The sequence below is a fragment of the Nicotiana tabacum genome, chromosome 13, assembly GCF_000715075.1.
Source record: "Nicotiana tabacum cultivar K326 chromosome 13, ASM71507v2, whole genome shotgun sequence".
Taxonomy (NCBI): Eukaryota; Viridiplantae; Streptophyta; class Magnoliopsida; order Solanales; family Solanaceae; genus Nicotiana; species Nicotiana tabacum.
The window spans coordinates 31,413,663-31,431,780 of record NC_134092.1 but is presented as its reverse complement, the minus strand read 5'-3'; the positions used below and the strand labels follow the sequence as shown (position 1 = coordinate 31,431,780).

The window sequence follows — 18,118 nt, the reverse complement described above, 5'->3', positions numbered from 1 at the left end:
GAGGCCTCGAGTAGGTCCAAGTTATGTTATTGGACTTGTTGGTATATTCGGATGGGGTCCCGAGTAGCCCGGATGAGTTTTGGACGAGGTTCGGATCATTTTCACTTCATGTGCAAAGCTGAAGGCTGCTAGTTCTGGTATGATCGCACCTACGGTTGATTTTTGCAGGTGCGATGGCCGCAGAAGCGAAAAAGGCATTGCAGATGCGAGAATAGTGTTGGGTGAGGAAGACCGCAGAAGCAGAGATTTGGGTGCTTATGCGATGTCGCAGATGCGACAGCTCGAGCGTAGGTGCGGAGTTAGAGGGTGTCAGCAGAGGTCGCAGGTGCGATGGGATTTCCGCACCTACGATGGAACAGATGTGGGAAGCAAGTCGCAGAAGCGGAAATGGTGAGGAAGCCGGGCAGCGCAGGTGCGAGGTGTTTCCGCAAAAGCGGTGGTCGCAGGTGTGACGAATTTTCAGCAAATGAGGATATGCTAGGCAGAATGTTTTATACAAGTGTTCGCGATTTTGGCTTCCTTTTTACATTTTCAAGCTCAGATTGAGGCAATATTTGGAGCAATTTTTACCATATGAATTGGGGTAAGTGTTCTCTACTCGGTTTTTGTTATATTCCATGAATCTATCTTCGATTTTAGCTTTTGGTTGATGAATTTTAAAGAGAAAATTGAGGGTTTTGGCCTAAAGTTTTATAATTTGATTTTTTGAGTTTTGAACATCGAATTCGAGTCGGATTTGAGTGAAACTAGTATGGTTGGACTCGTAATTGAATGAGTTGTCGGATTTTGTGAGTTTTTTGGGGTTTCGAAGCGTGGGCCCTGGTGTATTTTTGGCCGATTTTGGCTTTTGATTTAAGATTTAATCTTTTCGATCGGGATTGGTTCCTTTAGCATTGTTTGATGTATTTGAGTTGTTTTTGGTTAGTTTTGAGCCGTTCGGAGGTCGGAACGCGCGTGATGGCATTTTAGAGCATCGCTTGGCTTGCTCGGTATTTGGTATTGACTTGTTCGATGTAAGTAACTCTTCTAATCTTAGTGCTGAGGGTATAAAACCCCGTAATACATGTTATGTGATTGGTATTGAGGTGACACACATGCTAGGTGACGGGCGTGTGGGTGTGCACCATGTGAATTGGGACTGTGTTGCTTCTATGGCACTGTATAGTGGTCCTACTTTGTTGATATCCGTGTTTCCACCACATGATAAAGTAGTTAAGTTGTCAATCATGCTAGATATCATGTTTAGGCATTATGCCGATACTGTTTGGACCCATAGTAATCGTTTCTTACTGTCATCTCACTGATTTCATTGATATTTCATACTTAGTCATATTCATGCATTCATACCATATCCCAGTCTTAGATATTATTTATTGATACATCATATCATTGTTGTCGGGCTAGTTTCATGACATTGTGAGCCCGTGAGTGAGACTGGAGAGATTGATGACTGAGTGAGGCCGAGGGCCTGAGTGAGAGTGACATTTTGGGATATATATATATATATATATATATATATATATATATATATATATATATATATATATATATATATATATATATATATATATATATATATATATATATATATATATATATATATATATATATATATATATATATATATATATATATATATATATATATATATATATATATATATATATATATATATATCCTGCACGTCGCAGCAATACTTATATGGGTCGGGCTGCACGCCGCAGTAATATAGCGTTTGGGCTGTAGGAGCCCCTCCGGAGTCTGCACACCCCCAGTGAGCGCAGTCGACTATCTATATGGATCGGGCTGCACGCCGCAATGGGCCTTATGGTCGTATATGGATCGGGTTGCACGCCGCAGCAGGTATTGTACAACGCTGAGTTATCACGACCCAAAATCTAACCATGGTCGTGATGGCACCTATTGTGTTACAAGGCAAGCCTACTTCCCAAAATATTACTAAACCAATTATAGGAATTTAATAAAATATTTCAACATTTAAATTTTTCATAAACTAAATCAACTCTAAATATAATATAGAAAAATACGGAAACGAGCCCCAAACATCAGGGTGTCACTAAGTTATGAGCGTCTAAAATTATAAAGTAAGATATATAAACTGTCTAACTGTCCAAAAGAAGAAATGACAAAAAGATTAATAAGGTCCTGCGGACGCTAGCAGCTACCTTGCAATCTCCACAGATAGCCGGCCTGAACTCAATGATCGTCGCGCTCTAACTCACCTGGATCTGCACATAAAGTGCAGGGTGTAGTATGAGTACAATCACCTCAGCAAGTAACAGAAATAACTAAGGAACTGAGCAGTAGTGACGAGCTAAGTAAAATAGTCCAATTATATATTTTCACAATTTAAAAATAAATAAAAATAAACAGGTAAATTCCATAACTCAGCAAATGCCACAAAGAAGTTTAGCAGATAAATGCAGCAACAACACAAATAAATACAACCTCACAGCAATGTCACTCCATCACTCATCACTCGCACTCAGCACTCAACACTCAAAACACTCAACACTTTGCGCTCACTCGGGGTGTGTACATACTCCGGAGGGGCTCCCAAGGCCCAAGCGCTAAACACGGACAACTCACGTGCTATGCGGACAACTCATGTGCTATGGTATCAATACCTGAACCTGCACGGTCAACTCACGTGCTACTCGGATAACTCACGCGCTATGGTATTAATATCCTCACAACTAGGCCCTCGGCCTCACTCAATCATGTACCTCTCTAGCCTCACCATCATCAACAAATGAGGCAACACAGCCCACATCAAGTATCACAACATATTAGCAAATAATAGAGACTGAGGTAAACATGTACAATAATTTTTATGATTGAGTACAAATAATGTGAGCATGAATAAATCCTAAGCATGATCTCTAACATGAAGGTAGACAAGTTCAACAACAAGTAACTACGTAAACACAGATGATGGCCATGAGGCCTCATGGGACAGACCAAGTCTCAATCCCTCGTGTTGCAAACCTACACGCCCGTCACCTAGCATGGGTATCACCTCCAAACAATCACGTGATATCAAATCTCCGGGTTTATACCCTCAAAGCCAGAGTTAAAACTGTTACTTACCTTACCAGCGTAAAATTCTACTCCGGGATGCCCTCGTCTCTGGACTCGGTCTCCAAAAGCTTCAAATCTAACCATAATCAGATTAATACCATCAACATAGGCTAACGAATCGAATTTCACAATAAAAACTATAAAATATGCCAAAAATCCGAAACCGGCCAAAACCCGGCCCCCGAGCCCACGTCTCGGAACCAGTCAACAATGACAGAATCAAAACCCTCGTCCTCTCTCGAGTCTAACCATATAAAATTTATCAAAATCGGACTCTGTTTGGTCCCTCAAATCCCTACCTAAAACTCTCCAAAACTCAAGCCCTAACTCCTTCAATTTCACTTTGAAATCATCAATCACATCCCAAAATCGAAGATGGATTCATAAAATATAACCAAAACCGAGTAAAGAACACTTACCCCAATCCCTATGGTAAAAATCGCCTCCAATATCGTCATAATCCGAGCTCCTCAACTCAAAATATGACCGAATGAATAAACTCTTGTTTTATATATTTTTTTGCCAGTTATTCTGCCTCGTTTCTCATGACAAACGATCCCGAAACTATCCTTTTACGCCTCCAATGGATTCCTTGTGCACTTTTAGTCAAATTAGGCTTTTGAATCACTCAATTTGACCTTATAATGAAGAAGATATGTAGGTTTTAATATTTGTAAATAGTGCAGATTTTTAAATACGCCGTCAGTGGCAATTTCGTAATTAATCAGAAATATCTGGCAACCTAATTCTTAGTAAAATGACCATAAAATCCTCATACGATGTCCAAATTCGACGATTTTTTTTTGCTACGGGTCAATAATTACGATACGGATCTAATGCTTCAATCAAAAAATAAATCGGAACTCATTTGTTCGATATGATATCATTTATGCTTGAAGAAACAGCGTCGAAATATAAGAAAAACGAGCGCAACACAACCCAAATATATCCGAAACTCATCCGAGGCCCTCGGGACCTCAACCAATAATTCCAACAAGTCATATATCACTACCCGAACTTAGTCGAACCTTCGGAACACCCAAAACAATACCAAAATACCAAATCAACCTCGGATTCAAGCCTAAGAACTTCTAAACTTTCAACTTTCGCCAATTCAAGCCTAATTCTACCACGGACCTCCAAATTATATTCCGAACACATTCCTAAGTCTAAAATCACCCAACGAAGCTAATTGAATCATAAAAATCCAAATCCGAATTCACTTACTCATAAGTCAACTTCCGGTTGACTTTTCTAACTTAGCTTTCTAACTAAGAGACTAAGTGTCTCATTTCACTCCAAAACTACTCCGAACCCAAACCTACCAACTCGATACAACTCAACATAGCTGAACAATATATAAATAAGCAAAAATGGGGAAAATGGGGCTACAACTCTCAGAACGATAGACCGGGTCGTTACATGAGTGATTGAGTGTGCTGAGCATTGAGCATAGTGAGAGAGAATGCGAGACAGCGAGACTGAGTGTTCTGAGAGTGTGAGTACATGACCTCATCATTGAGATGCATTGCATTTGACATGCGTACTTGAGATACATGCATAGAGGCGCATTTCCTTCTGCTACCCAGTTTTGGAGACATTTATGGTTTTTCCCGTATCTTGACATGTAGGCATAGAGAAGTACCTTCCTCATGCTATCTGAAAATGAAACATCTTACTATTTGTTGAAAGGAGTTTTGGGGAAAAACACAGTTTTCAAACTTACTCGTAAATTGGCTTTTCGGTAAAAGATTTAGATTTTCATTGAGATACTTGAAAAGAAATGCCTATTTTTCTGGAACTATGAACGAACTGAGCCTTTTATTTCTGAGATACTCGTTTTGTTACTTGTACTATGCTGTTATGAACTGTTGTGAAATATTGGTATTTGTAATGACCCGGTCGGTCATTTCGAGAGTTATAACCTTGTTTTCCCCATTCCTACTTCTTTTTGTGTTATTCAGCTATATTATGTTATATCAGGTTAGTTGGTTCGAGTCCGGAAGGAACTCGGAGTGAAATGAGACACTTAGTCTCATAATTGAAAATTTTAAGTTAGAAAAGTGGACCGGATATGGACCTATATGTAAACGACCTCGGATTTGAATTTTGATAATTCCAATAGCTCTTTATGGTGATTTTGGGCTTAGGAGCGTGTCCGGAATATTATTTGGAAGTCCATAAAGGAATAAGGCTTGAAATGTCGAAAGTTTTATTTTTGAGAAGTTTGACCGGGGGGTTGACTTTTTGATATCAGAGTCAGAATCTGATTCTGAAAATTAGAATACCTCTGTTATGTCATTTAGGACTTGTGTCCAAAATTTGAGGTCAATCGGATGTGATTTGATAGGTTCCGGAGTTGTTTGTAGAAATTAGAAATTTCAACGTTCATTAGGCTTGAATTGGGGTGTAATTCATGGTTTTAGCATTGTTTGAGGTGATTTGAGGATTTGACTAAGTTCGTATGATATTTTAGGAGTTGTTGGTATATTTGGTTGAGGTCCCGAGGGCCTCGGGTAAGTTTCGGATGGTTAACGGATCAAAAATTGAACTAGAACAGCTGTTGCAATTTCCTTCTGTTGGAAATTGCTTCTGCCCAAAAATCGAGCCCAGATGTGAGCCCAGATCGAGCTCAGGGTCGAGGTCCACGATCAAAGCCCAGATCGAGCTCAGGGTCGAGGGCCACGATCGAAGTCCAGATCGAGCTCAGGGTCGAGGGCCACGATCGAAGCCATGATCGAGCCCAGAGTCGAGGGCCACGATCGAAGGCATGATCGAGCCCAAGGTCGAGGGTCACGGTCGAAGGCCGCGTCGAAGACATAATCGAGCGCCAGGATCGAGAACCAGGATTGAGAGGCAGGACCGAGGACCAGGATCGAGGACCTCGATCGAAGGCCAAGATCGAGGGCCAAGATCGAGGCAAAACCGAGGATATCTGGGCAAAATTATAAAAACAGGGACTTCGTCTCATTTGCCATTTTTGATAAATTGGAGCTTGGGGAGAGGCGATTTTTGATATATTTTCAAGGAAAACTTGAGATAAGTCCCTTGTGATCATTTCTACTCCATAATATTGAATTATCATCGAATAATCCGACTAGATTACATGATTTTGAGGTGTAAATCAGAGATTGGAACTTAGAAATTTGGAAATAAGATTTGTAGACTTGAGGGTCGAGTTGAGATCGGATTTTGGTAAAATTGGTATGGGTAGACTCGTGGTTGAATGAGCTTTCGAATTTTGTAACTTTTGTCGGGTTCCGAGACGTGGGCCCCACAAGCGATTTTTGAGCCAATTTTGGATTTTAGTCTAATTTTGAAGCTTTTCTTGTGGAATTCATTCCATTAGCGTATATTGATGGTATTATACTGATTGTGAATAGATTTGGAGCATTTGGAGGCATAGTCCAGAGGCAAGAGCATTACGGGGTAGAGATTTGACCGGTTTGAGGTAAGTAACGATTGTAAATCTAGTCCTGAGGGTATGAAACCCCGGATTTCGTATCATTCTATTATTTTGAAGTGACGCACATGCTAGGTGACGGGTGTGTAGGCGTGCACTGTTGGGAATTTGTGACTTGGTCCGTCATGTAGCAACTGTTAAGTTGCATACTTTGTTGAAACCATTTGATACTTATATGTTTTAGAAAGAATTTCTGTAAATTGGGCTGAATGCCATGTTTAGGTCTTGCGCCAATGCTGTTTGGACCCTTAGGGGCTGTTTCTTACCATCCTCTCACTGTTTTCGATTGAAAATCTATACTCAGTCATGTTTATATTTGTTTACCGCATAACTCAGTTTTATGACTCTATTTTGATGCATACAAATATTTTAGGCCGAATACCCTATTTTACTGAAATGCCCGAGGGCCTGATTTATGAGGATGAGTGTGGATCGGGGCTGCCCGTCTGCAGCATACTTTATGACTGAGTGAGGCCGAGGGCCTGCTTTGTGAGGATGAGTGTGGATCGGGGCTGCCCGCCTGCAGGATACTTTATTATTATCGCACGTGAGTTGTCCGTGCAGATTATAGCGCTTGGGCTGAAGGAGCCCCTCCGGACTCTGTACACACCCCCAGTGAGCGTAGGTACCTACTGAGTGCGAGTGCCGAGTGCTGAGTGTTGAGTGACTGGGAGGCAAGAGTAATTGTGAGGTATGCCCGAGTGGCAAGAGTGATTGTGAGGTATGCCCAAGTGGCACGAGTGACTGTGAGGTTTGCCCGAGGGGCTGTATATGAGTGATGTTTTGCCCGAGGGGCTGTTTATGATTTCATCATTTTTGTTCACCTTTGCATTGAGCCTTCATTAGAAAAACTGTTGGAAAAATATCTTTAAATGATTTTTACTGGAACTGGGTTTAAACGAGATGTTTGATTGAAATCTTGATTTTAAAAGCATGTGGTATTTTACTGAGATTTCCTGATATGAACGTTATATGCTTTATTGCTCGTCATTACTGCTCAATCTTTATTTATTGTTGTTACTTACTGAGTTGGCGTACTCACGTTACTCCCTGCACCTTGTGTGCAGATTCAGGTATAGCTGGACACGATAGCGGTTACTGAGTGTTCTGGTTGTAGATTTTCTTGGAGATAGCAAGGTAGCTGTTTGGCGATCGCAGCCCCTGCTCTTCTCCCTCTTATCTTCCTCTAGTTGTATTTAGCTATTTTTCGGGTTGAGTTAGCCTTGATATTGTTAGATAGATTGTAGTATATGCTCATGACTAGTGGCACCCCGATGTCGGGCTTTTCTTTTCCGCACTTCTATTTTTCTTTGATTTGAACTCTTTAAATGGAGGTTTTATGTTAAATAACCTTGAAATTATCTTTGAAATGAAAATATCATTTTGTTTTGGAAATGAGTCGGATTGCCTAGTTCCACGATAGGCGCCATCACGACAGGGGTTAGTTTTGGGTCGTGACAGTGTTGGACCCGACCCCTTTTTTTGTTAGCTCGTCACTACTTTCAACCTAAGGTTAGGTTTGTTACTTATTGAGTATATGGGGTCGGTTGTACTCATACTATACTTCTGCACCTTGCGTGCAGATGTTGGCTGCTGATGTTGCTGTGTTCGATGAGAGCTAGATTTGAAGATGTACATGCGTCCCGGTTGTAGCTGCCCCTTGTTCATGGTAGTTTTAGATCTGTAAAACTCTGTTTATGTACTATTCAAACAGACTATGTATTCATTTCATTTCCGCTTTGTAAACGCTATTCTTAGAAGCTAATGATTTATACTACTAGTTCTTGGGGATTGTATTAGATTCAAGTATTTTTTTACTTAATTACTTTATTAATTGTTATTAAAATTGGTTAGTGATTAATTGGCTTATCTAGCGGGTTGAATTAGGTACCATCACGACTAGTGGATTTGGGGTCATGACACTTTTACTTCTGCTTCTGGGGAGAAATTACTTTTTTCTGCTTCTTCAAAATCGTTTCGGCTTCTAGCCAAAAACACTTTTTTTCAAAAAAAAAAAAAAAAAAAAGTTAGTCAAACACCTCAAATTAAGAAAAAATTACTTTCTAAAAAAAATATCACTTTTGTCATATTAAGAAACTTGACTAAACAGGCTATAAATGGAAATGGAATACAGCAATATATATTAAGAAGGGATGATTAATTGAACATGCACGCTGAGGGACATGAGGTCTGCCAAACTGTACTATTTAGCTATTAAACGTGGGGTAGACTTTTAAGGCCAAAAAGGACAGGCTACTATACGGAAATTGTGCTACGGAGATTTTTTCAAATCTACGACTTAACTGTCACCCATGGCCCCATTCACCATCTTTTTCCTATTGTACTTCAAATTAAAATTGTGTTTACTATTTTTTCCTTTTTCTGGAGCTCTGATATACAAAAAGCTTTTCCACTTTTCTTTTTAGGCTTGAGTTTTCTTTTTTTAAATACCAAATGACATAAGAAAGGAAAAGAAAGCGAAAAAGAGTTTAACGATTTTAGAACAAAGAGCATTACCCGAAAAATATTATGCTTTCCCTTTTGGGTTCAGAAAAACCAACCAAAAAAACTTGAATTAGACTCCAACAAATGTGCATGTACTTTTTAGAGTTCAAGTTATATATATTGATAATGTATAAAAAAAATTTACTAAGTGCAATTTAGTTTATTATAGCAAGTTATTGTTTTATTTTCATATTATCATGTCAAGCTCAATATTAAGAGTTATACATTATCAATGTATAGAGCATAAATTAAATTATACATGAAGAGCACTACTCTCTTACTACCATAATTGCATGGAAAAATCCTCTCCAGCAAGCATGACTCATCATGCTTTGTGGAATCACAGCTATTTTAAACAAAGCAAAGATTAAAGCAAATCATGATATTATTAAATAAACCAGCCTGCAACCTGCTTTCAATCAAACTCAAAATAATATTATCAAAGCGAAATCAAACCCAAACGTATAATTGGTTTGAAATTCTTTTCACAAATGTTTTACGAACCAAAATGTTCTTCTAAAAACTAAACCATTAACGAAATCCTAATACCAAGAATTTGACTACAGATAACTTTATTTCTCTTTTTTTTAAAGAGGCTTACTATGATAAGTAATTTTCAAGAATGCCTAACTTTCTCTTGTCCCCTTTTCACAAATTTGGTTTGTACTCTTCTCACTAGTACCAGAAAGTTGTCTTTAACAAAGAACGCGAGAATTAGGTAATCAAGAATTAGCATCAAATGATAGGATTGTGGTTGGGGCACGATTAGGTTTTTGGTTCGAGTCCTCGGAATGAATTTTTTTTTAATATAGAATACTTTTTGTCTTTTAATAAGTTTTATGCGGTGAAAATATAAATTAATCAAGACCCAATGCAAGTAAGATTCATACCAAGAGAAAAATAAAAAATATGGATTAGGCATCAAATATTTCTACGAATTGGTACCTTTGTACATCCATGGCAGAAATAAAGCAAAGCTAAAGTTTTTTTTTGAATCTACAGTTGACAAAGCAAATAGATGATATGACCACACAAATCTTTTCGAATCCCATGAAACACTTGAGCTTATTGGGGAAATTTCAACTTAAAAAAGCAGCAAACATGTGGTAACTTTTTGGTACAAGTAAACATATTATACAAAAAAAATAAATCACTTTTCATTTACAAGTGCGGTTTGGCATCAGCTGTCAGTTTTGTCTATTTGTACTTTTACTCAATTTTCCTACTTGTATTTGGAAATAAGAAAGTACTCTTTAAAAGGATAGATAGTAATGTCGGCAAATTAATGTTAATTGTGCTATACTAATAATACAAATCTTCCTAATTTGCGAACGATTTAAAAAACTAAATAAAATTGTGCTATACTAATAATATAGGAGTAATATGTATTTTTCTTTTCCACATACATTAATGGAAAAGAGCCAAAAAAAAATTACTTTCCACCTATTCGATTTATTTTATAAATGTGCTCCATTAATCTATTGGAAGCCCTCAACGTTTTCTTTTGGCTTAAAAATGCCACAATTTTAAGACTTGTAGTTTTAAGCCAGAAGAAAATATTGAGGGCAATGCTAGACAATTGTTTAAGGAGGATATTTATAAACCAAATCGAATAGATTAGGGATATTTTTTATCCTTTTTTATATTATAGCTATCACAACATCTAGCCCTTCTAGAGAAACAAAATTCCATGCAGTTACAAACAAGAAAGATAATACAGCAAACATGAGTTTGCTATAGTGTTACATATTTGTACGTGCTTCAAAGTTCAATGGTAGTCAAGGGCGGATCCATTTTAGAATTTTTCTCAGTATCCCGTTAAGAAGGATCTTACGAAGAAAGGAATTGTATAATACGAAATTACTTAATTTTAAAAAAAAAAAATGATATGAATCATGGATTCCAATTTTTGGTAGTGTATTGGAAGCGGGTTTGGGCCAATAATATTTGCTTATACTTTTGTGTTTCTAAATATTTAATTGTGAATCACGGTAGTGCGACTTTGTACGTGTCCAAACAAATCCACATCACTTGCCATATTATTTTTTATCCGGTCCCTCTACTTTGTGAAATTTTATCTAATTATTTGTATGTGTCCAAACAAAGTATTTTAAACACCTCTTTGTAAGACTATGTTACGTGTTTCTCACTTGCTTGACGCGAATGACACATCAGATCCACATCACTTGCTATGTCATTTTTTATTTTTGTCAATTAAAATTTTCATTTGAATAACTAAAATTAAAACCCACCGTTTTCACGTTCTCTCCTCCATTTTTGGGTCCTTTAAACCATGCTTCAATCAACCCACCGGAAACAATGGCTCATCTGCACATTTTTTCCAAATTCAAACGGGCAGAATTTACAAGATTTTAATTGACACTCACACACAAATTCACAATCACTCCATCACTCACCATGAACTTTCACTAGTCTTACCCATTTTTAGACCCATTAATGACCATCGCGACACCGCTCCTTCCGCCAGCGACAAAAAAATAGTAGCCATAGAAGATAACCATCAAGCCCAAAATTTTGAAATGCTTCGATCGCCAGAAAAGATGCCCAACACACTTAGTATTTAAGAAGTATTGAAATCCAAATAAAATTTATTTATTTATTTTAATATATTTTTGTTTTTGGAAAATATCGGTGAAAGAAAGGTTTTGATTTAGAAACTTTAACCATCGGAAAAAATGGTGAAACCATAAAAAGGGAAAAGGGGAAGAAGATGGTTGGAGACGAATTTATGGAAGAAGGGATGCAAAAGGAGAAAATCTTACGAAAGAAAGGAATATAAATAGAAAGATGAAGAGAAACGGGAAAGGCAGGGATTGGTGAAGAAAAAAAAAAGGGAGGGGGAGAACCAGAGAATAAGGGAGGGGAGTTTAGTTATATTTTTCCTTTTTTCTTTTGTTTATTTTTTGGTTGTCTTTTTTCTTATTTCCATCGAAGTAAAATCACAAATTCAGTGAATTCACGTACTATAGGTGCATATAAATCACGCGTTTTATTCATTTCAATCATATAAATGCCACATAAGTTTAGTCAATGGTCAAAAGCGTTTAAAATACTATGTTTGAACACGTACAAGTATTTAGATGAAATTTCGCAAAATAGAGAAAGCGAAATATCAAAGCGGTATAAATACAAGTATCTACCATGTTATTCTGCCTCCTGATTTATTAGTGACTACTTATAGAATTGTCCATAACCAAAATTTAAGTCATACTCTAAATTTCTTTTTTCTCACATGAATGCTTCAATAAATTGCTCTGTAGGAAAGAAAATCAAAAATTGAAGGCTATTTAACTCGAATGAGGTAAGACAGAAGTTTTATTTTTTAAAATTTTAAAATTAATTACTGTTAGGAGAGTGGGAGGGGAATTATTGAAAATATAAGTTTTATGTTTGCACATTAATGATTTTCTTTTTGAGATAAAGTTGGAGATTTCGGCTAGTGCTGTAAACGTGAACGAGTCAGGATAAAATTTGATAAGAGTATGACACTTATTTTATCCAATTCATCTTTTATTCATTATCGGAACAAAAGATCTTTATTCATTATCAAACAAGATGTATGAAGTATGAAGTCCAGTAGAGATCAAATTCCTCCTTTATATTTTTTTTTATTTTTCTGTGAGGAGTTAAATTTCTTAAGCATTATGTAAAATCATAACGAAAGTGTGCTAAATGTCGTAATTATTTGATATCCTTTCCCTTTTTTTGGTTCTAAAATGCATAAATCAAGATAAAGACGGAGAGCAAATACTAGAATCCTGGAAAAACAACCCAGCATACCACCCAAAATATAATATTATTAAACAATGATTAGCTATTATTTAAAACATAAATAAGTGATTCTTTTGCAATAAGGAAATTCTATTTAACAATTAGGTGAAACGATATGATTATGGAACTGATTGAGCACCATTCGATTGAAACAGCTCAGCAATATTATTGATTCTCATAATCAACTAAAAATTTGATTGCAAACATGGAAAAACTATCAGAAAATCAGATCTAAAAACCACTAAAAAAAAGAGAGTACTAGCATTAAGATTCTATAAATTCAAAAGTCAATTAGTAGAAAATTTCATTACTTGTTGCTATTTTCATCATCATCACACCACCAGAACAATGTCATAATCTGGGGGTAAAAAAGCACTAGAACCTAAAAAAAAGATCACCCAAATCTCTTAAGAACCCAGTAAACATTCATAAAACCAAATTTCTGGGCTCATGGATGGTTGAAAATCAAGAAAAGATAAAAACTTCCTAGAAATATTCAAACAAGGTTAGTTAGGCAAAGGAAAAATAAAACCCCCTAAACCCAAATCTCCCTTCTCGAGAACCGAACCGGCTGCCACAATGATAGAAAAACCGGCCGGTCAAACCCTAGCATTCTGAAGCAGAGGAGCAAAACCATGAGAAGTCGCTTCTTTACAAGACTGATCTAAAGATTCAAAACCCACTTCAGAAATCACCATGACAATCTCATCCAACCCATAATGTCCGAATTTCTGCTCATCCATTTCAAGCAGCCTCAAGATTTCCGAAAAAAACTCAACTTCAAAGGGTAAAACCAACCCGCCACTGGGCTGGAACCCGAACTCCTCCTCCGCCTTGTCGAGGAGTGAGATAAAGACCGGGAGATTCAAGAACCGGGTCGGTATCACGAACCGTCGGCGCTCTGGGCCCACGTAGACTGCCAATGAACCGGAAGGTGTGCGGCGATTTAAACCGGGTTGAGCCGGTTCGTCTGAATCGGAGGAGGAATAAGAGAGGACTGAGGAGCGGGGGCGAAGGGAGTTGTTTTTCCAGCGTTTGACAACTTGTTTGAGCCTCACAATTTGGGTAATCATGTGAACTCTTTTGATGGTGGAAGCCATTGTTGTTTGTTTGATGAGCCGCTCGCTCTTTCTTTCTCCTTAAAGTTTTGTAGAGAGAGAGAGAGGGGGGGGGGGGTGGTTATAGGCTAGGAGAGAGTAAAAGAGAGAGAGGAGGAGCGTTAGAGAGGGATGTGTGAAGAGACTTTATAGGAGAAGGCAGACAGAATGGCAGTTAAAGACTTTGGGGAACCTAGTCACCTAGAAGACCGGGCGTGGAGTGGTAGGGTATGTGGAACAGTGTACTTGATCTTATTTTTCCTTTGTTATACGGTAAAAAATAATGTGGATTTAAGTGTACTACTACATTTTATTTCCTTTTTGTGTTTTAGAATTAGTTTGCGCTAACCTTAGAATAATTTCGGCTGTATGGGAATTGAATAGCTCTGCCCACCGATGCTCTTTTATTATAAAATAAAATAAAATAAAATATGGAATAAAGTGTACTAACTCTTGTTTTTTTGATTATTGTTAGGTAAAAAGAAATGTGAAATAAAGTGTACTAAATTCTATTTTCTTTTATTATACGTTCTCTTTTTCAATTTAAATGATGTACTTTGACTTAATATAAAATTTAATGAGAAAAACAATTTTTTTAATTAAATATATCATAATATTTATGTGGTTATAAGATCTTTAAAACTTAAAGCCTTTAAAATATTATAATATTTGTATAGTTATAAAATATTCTCATTGTAGTATATATGAATTTTAAATTATATTATTTTCAAATATAAAATCTGTTATTTTTAACAAATTAATATAGAAAGTATATCACATAAAATAAATAGAAGAAGGGTGTAAAAAGAGATGTGGAATAAAGCGTACTAAATTTTGTTTCCCTTTATTTTCTTCAACAATTCTATTTTCCCTCGTTAGGTAAATGATATGTGGAAGAAAGTACACTAAATTCTATTACCCGGCCCTAGTAATACTTGATTAACCTGAATAGTCATTTATGAAAAAATATTTGTTGCAATCGGCGCATGCATATATTATTAGGGTAAATTTCACAGATGGTCATATAACTATATTTTTTTCACACAATAATCATAAAGCTTCTACTAACTCACACAAAAATTATAATGACTGAAAATATAATTTTTCAATAGTTTTTTCTTATCCCATATTTTTTCAGTCTAATAAATAATAATTCAATTAAAATAGGAATGACTCAACCCGACATAGAAAACAGTGCAATATATATATATATATATATATATATATATATATATATATATATATATATACACACTTCTATCTTTTATTTTTCTTTTCAAGATATTCATTTTTGTTTTAAGTTCTCTCTAATTATACCTTTTATTTTTTATTTTTTCTGTTAGAGTCTCGTGCATTCTAAACTATATTTTTTTTTTTGAGGGAAGAATTCACTTTTAGTATAATTTTACTTTATGTAAATGGGTATTGTGTCAGGTTGAGTTGAGTCATTCCTATTTTAAGTGAAAACTATGAAATTGATCGGTCGGTCAAAACTAATTGCATTTGTTAGCCAAAAAATATATAGAATATCTATATTATACACATAAATATATAAACATAAATATTTTATCGGCTATTATTTTTCATAGCGGCTAAAAATATATATTTTTCTATTTTAATTAGATTATTATTTATTAGACTAAAAATAAAAAATAAAAGAACCTCAAATAAAAAAATATTGCAGAAAAAATATTTTTTCCGGTCACTATGATTTTTATGTAAGTTAGTGAGAAAACAAAGTTATATGACTTTGGTGAAAAAAAATCATAGTTATATGACCATTTGTGAAATGTACCCTATAATACTTTCATTACTAGCCGACTATTAGAAAGATAATACAAAAGAATAGCATTGGTTAATGATTAACAAGTGTGGCAGCAAAATATTTTTATATATAGCAGATTCCAATCAATTCAGAACAATCGAGCTACTACTAAATACACTCCTAATACATTTTAATATCTTTTCCTATATCTTCTCTTGAAACCAATTCGTTCCCTAATACATTTAAATGGTTAGAAACTAATCCATCCCATAACGTAATATATATTTCCTATTTTTATGTTGAAAACTTTCCACAACAAATTTTCTACTTTCCATACATTGGATATTTTTACCAGGAAAACAAATACATGGGCTATTTATAGTTTTATATAACATAACTCTAGTGAAATTATACATCGTATATTTGGAAAGTAATAAAATACATATATTTTGTGAAAAATATAATGTATATTTGAGATATATATATACATTATAAATCATGTATTTTCTCCTGTATTTTCTAAGAAAAATCATGTATATATACATATGTTGCTTATACTCATATTTATATTTAAATATATATCATCATCAATATATACCATTTATATTTTGCACTAATATAACATATATATTTGTATACATTTTGTGTATATAATAAGTTTATCTGATATATTTTGTTTCTATACACATATTAATGGAATATTAAAATTTTAGATTTATTTTTTTTGTAAGGTATTTGCTAGTAATATACTTTAAATAATACATATTGTGTGAGAGAGAAAGAAATAAATGCCCGGAAGAGAAAACAATTGAAAAGAAAAACTCAACTGAAAAGATTTGGGAAAAGATTTATTGTAAATTCAATTATAATATCGAAGACTCCACGTGAGAGAAATTAGCTATAACTTAATTGTGATTTTTGAAAAAATCGAAAAGTCAAAGTCGTTACTCATCAATCAATAATAAGGTTAAAAATAGATCCCATAATTTATGTCTTCCGTTCACTCATCAAATATTGTGCATAAATTTTACAATATGCTAGTATTGTAAAATAAATTGTTATTTATGGAATAAACCAAAATTAATGTCCTTTTTTAAAATACTTTTTAGAAAGGGATTAGGCGTGTAAATGTCCTTCCGTTCACTATCAAAACATAAATAATCTATAGATTGTAATCATTTGAAATAGACGAATAGAATACTAAATGACGAAGTCTATTCATATCCCAGAATCTAATGTCACGAATATATGAGCATCTAGAGTATTACAGATAAAGTCTAAACAAAATACAAATGTTTGGAACTACATAAACAATAGATAGAATGGAAAGGAATTTCAAAGCTGCAGATGCCATGCAACTATACCTCAAGTCTCCAATAGTAGCTAAATCCGAGCAGTCCCACTACGCGCTGTCGGGATCAACTCTGGTATCTGCACAAGAGTGTAGAAGTATAGTATGAGTACAACCGACCTCGTGTACTCGGTAAGTGTTGAGCCTAACCTCGACGAAGTAATAACGAGGCTATGGCAAGTCACTCATAAATAACCTGTACGAAATAATAATAATAGAAAAAATAGGAATAGAAATAAAGCAATTAACTCATGAAAACAGATCCGAAATGCAACTACCAGAGAGCCCAGAATAACAAAGTCTCAAGTCTTATATTACAATACCGAGGATAACTCAACAATCACAACAATTACAACATATCCAATTCGTTGCGGCGCGCAACCCGATCCCACCATATCATCATCTATTCATATCATAATTTGTCCTTATTCCTTCATATCATTTCAATACCTTTCAATTCCGCTGCGGCGTACAACCCGCTCCCCAAAGAATTTTAAATCATCAACATAAATAATTCAACAATAATATTTACAAAATATCTACATCAAGAAGGTGAATGTACAAGACAGTAAAGAATTACAAAATAATCAGAGAATCTCTAACATCTCAAAATCTCAAACGTTACGAATTCATTAGTACATAACAGTTAAACAGCTCACACAAGTAAAACGGCAATATAGAGTGCAACAAATAATATAAGAACAATAAAAACAGGTAAAACATGTGACAATTAAAATATGCAATTAAGGCAAGTAGAAACATGTAGCAAATAAGCAGAAATTATGTGAGGAATGAACAAATTAGGGCAAAGTAATAATTAAATGACAAGTAACAAATATAGCATAGAAGTCAAGTAAACATAAAACAATAAAGCATATAACGAGAGATATCATGAAATAATCGAAAACATGGAAATAAATATCCAAATCCCGCATGCTAAATCCCATGATGGCGTATATACACAAGTCACCTCGCATATACTCCGTTTTTTCACATAATTCACATAACAACTAATTCAACAAGTCTTTATTCCCTCAAGTCAA

The 18,118-nt window shown here is 35.3% G+C and overlaps 1 protein-coding gene across 1 annotated transcript; it reads right to left on the bottom strand.

Moving 5' to 3' along the window:
* Nucleotides 1-13,141: 13,141 nt before the first annotated feature.
* LOC107812400 (protein SMALL AUXIN UP-REGULATED RNA 12-like) lies at nt 13,142-14,055 on the bottom strand. Its single transcript, XM_016637490.2, has one exon. It carries the CDS (start codon nt 13,960-13,962, stop codon nt 13,462-13,464), a length of 501 nt encoding a protein of 166 aa, XP_016492976.1. The 5' UTR covers nt 13,963-14,055; the 3' UTR covers nt 13,142-13,461.
* Nucleotides 14,056-18,118: the final 4,063 nt, after the last annotated feature.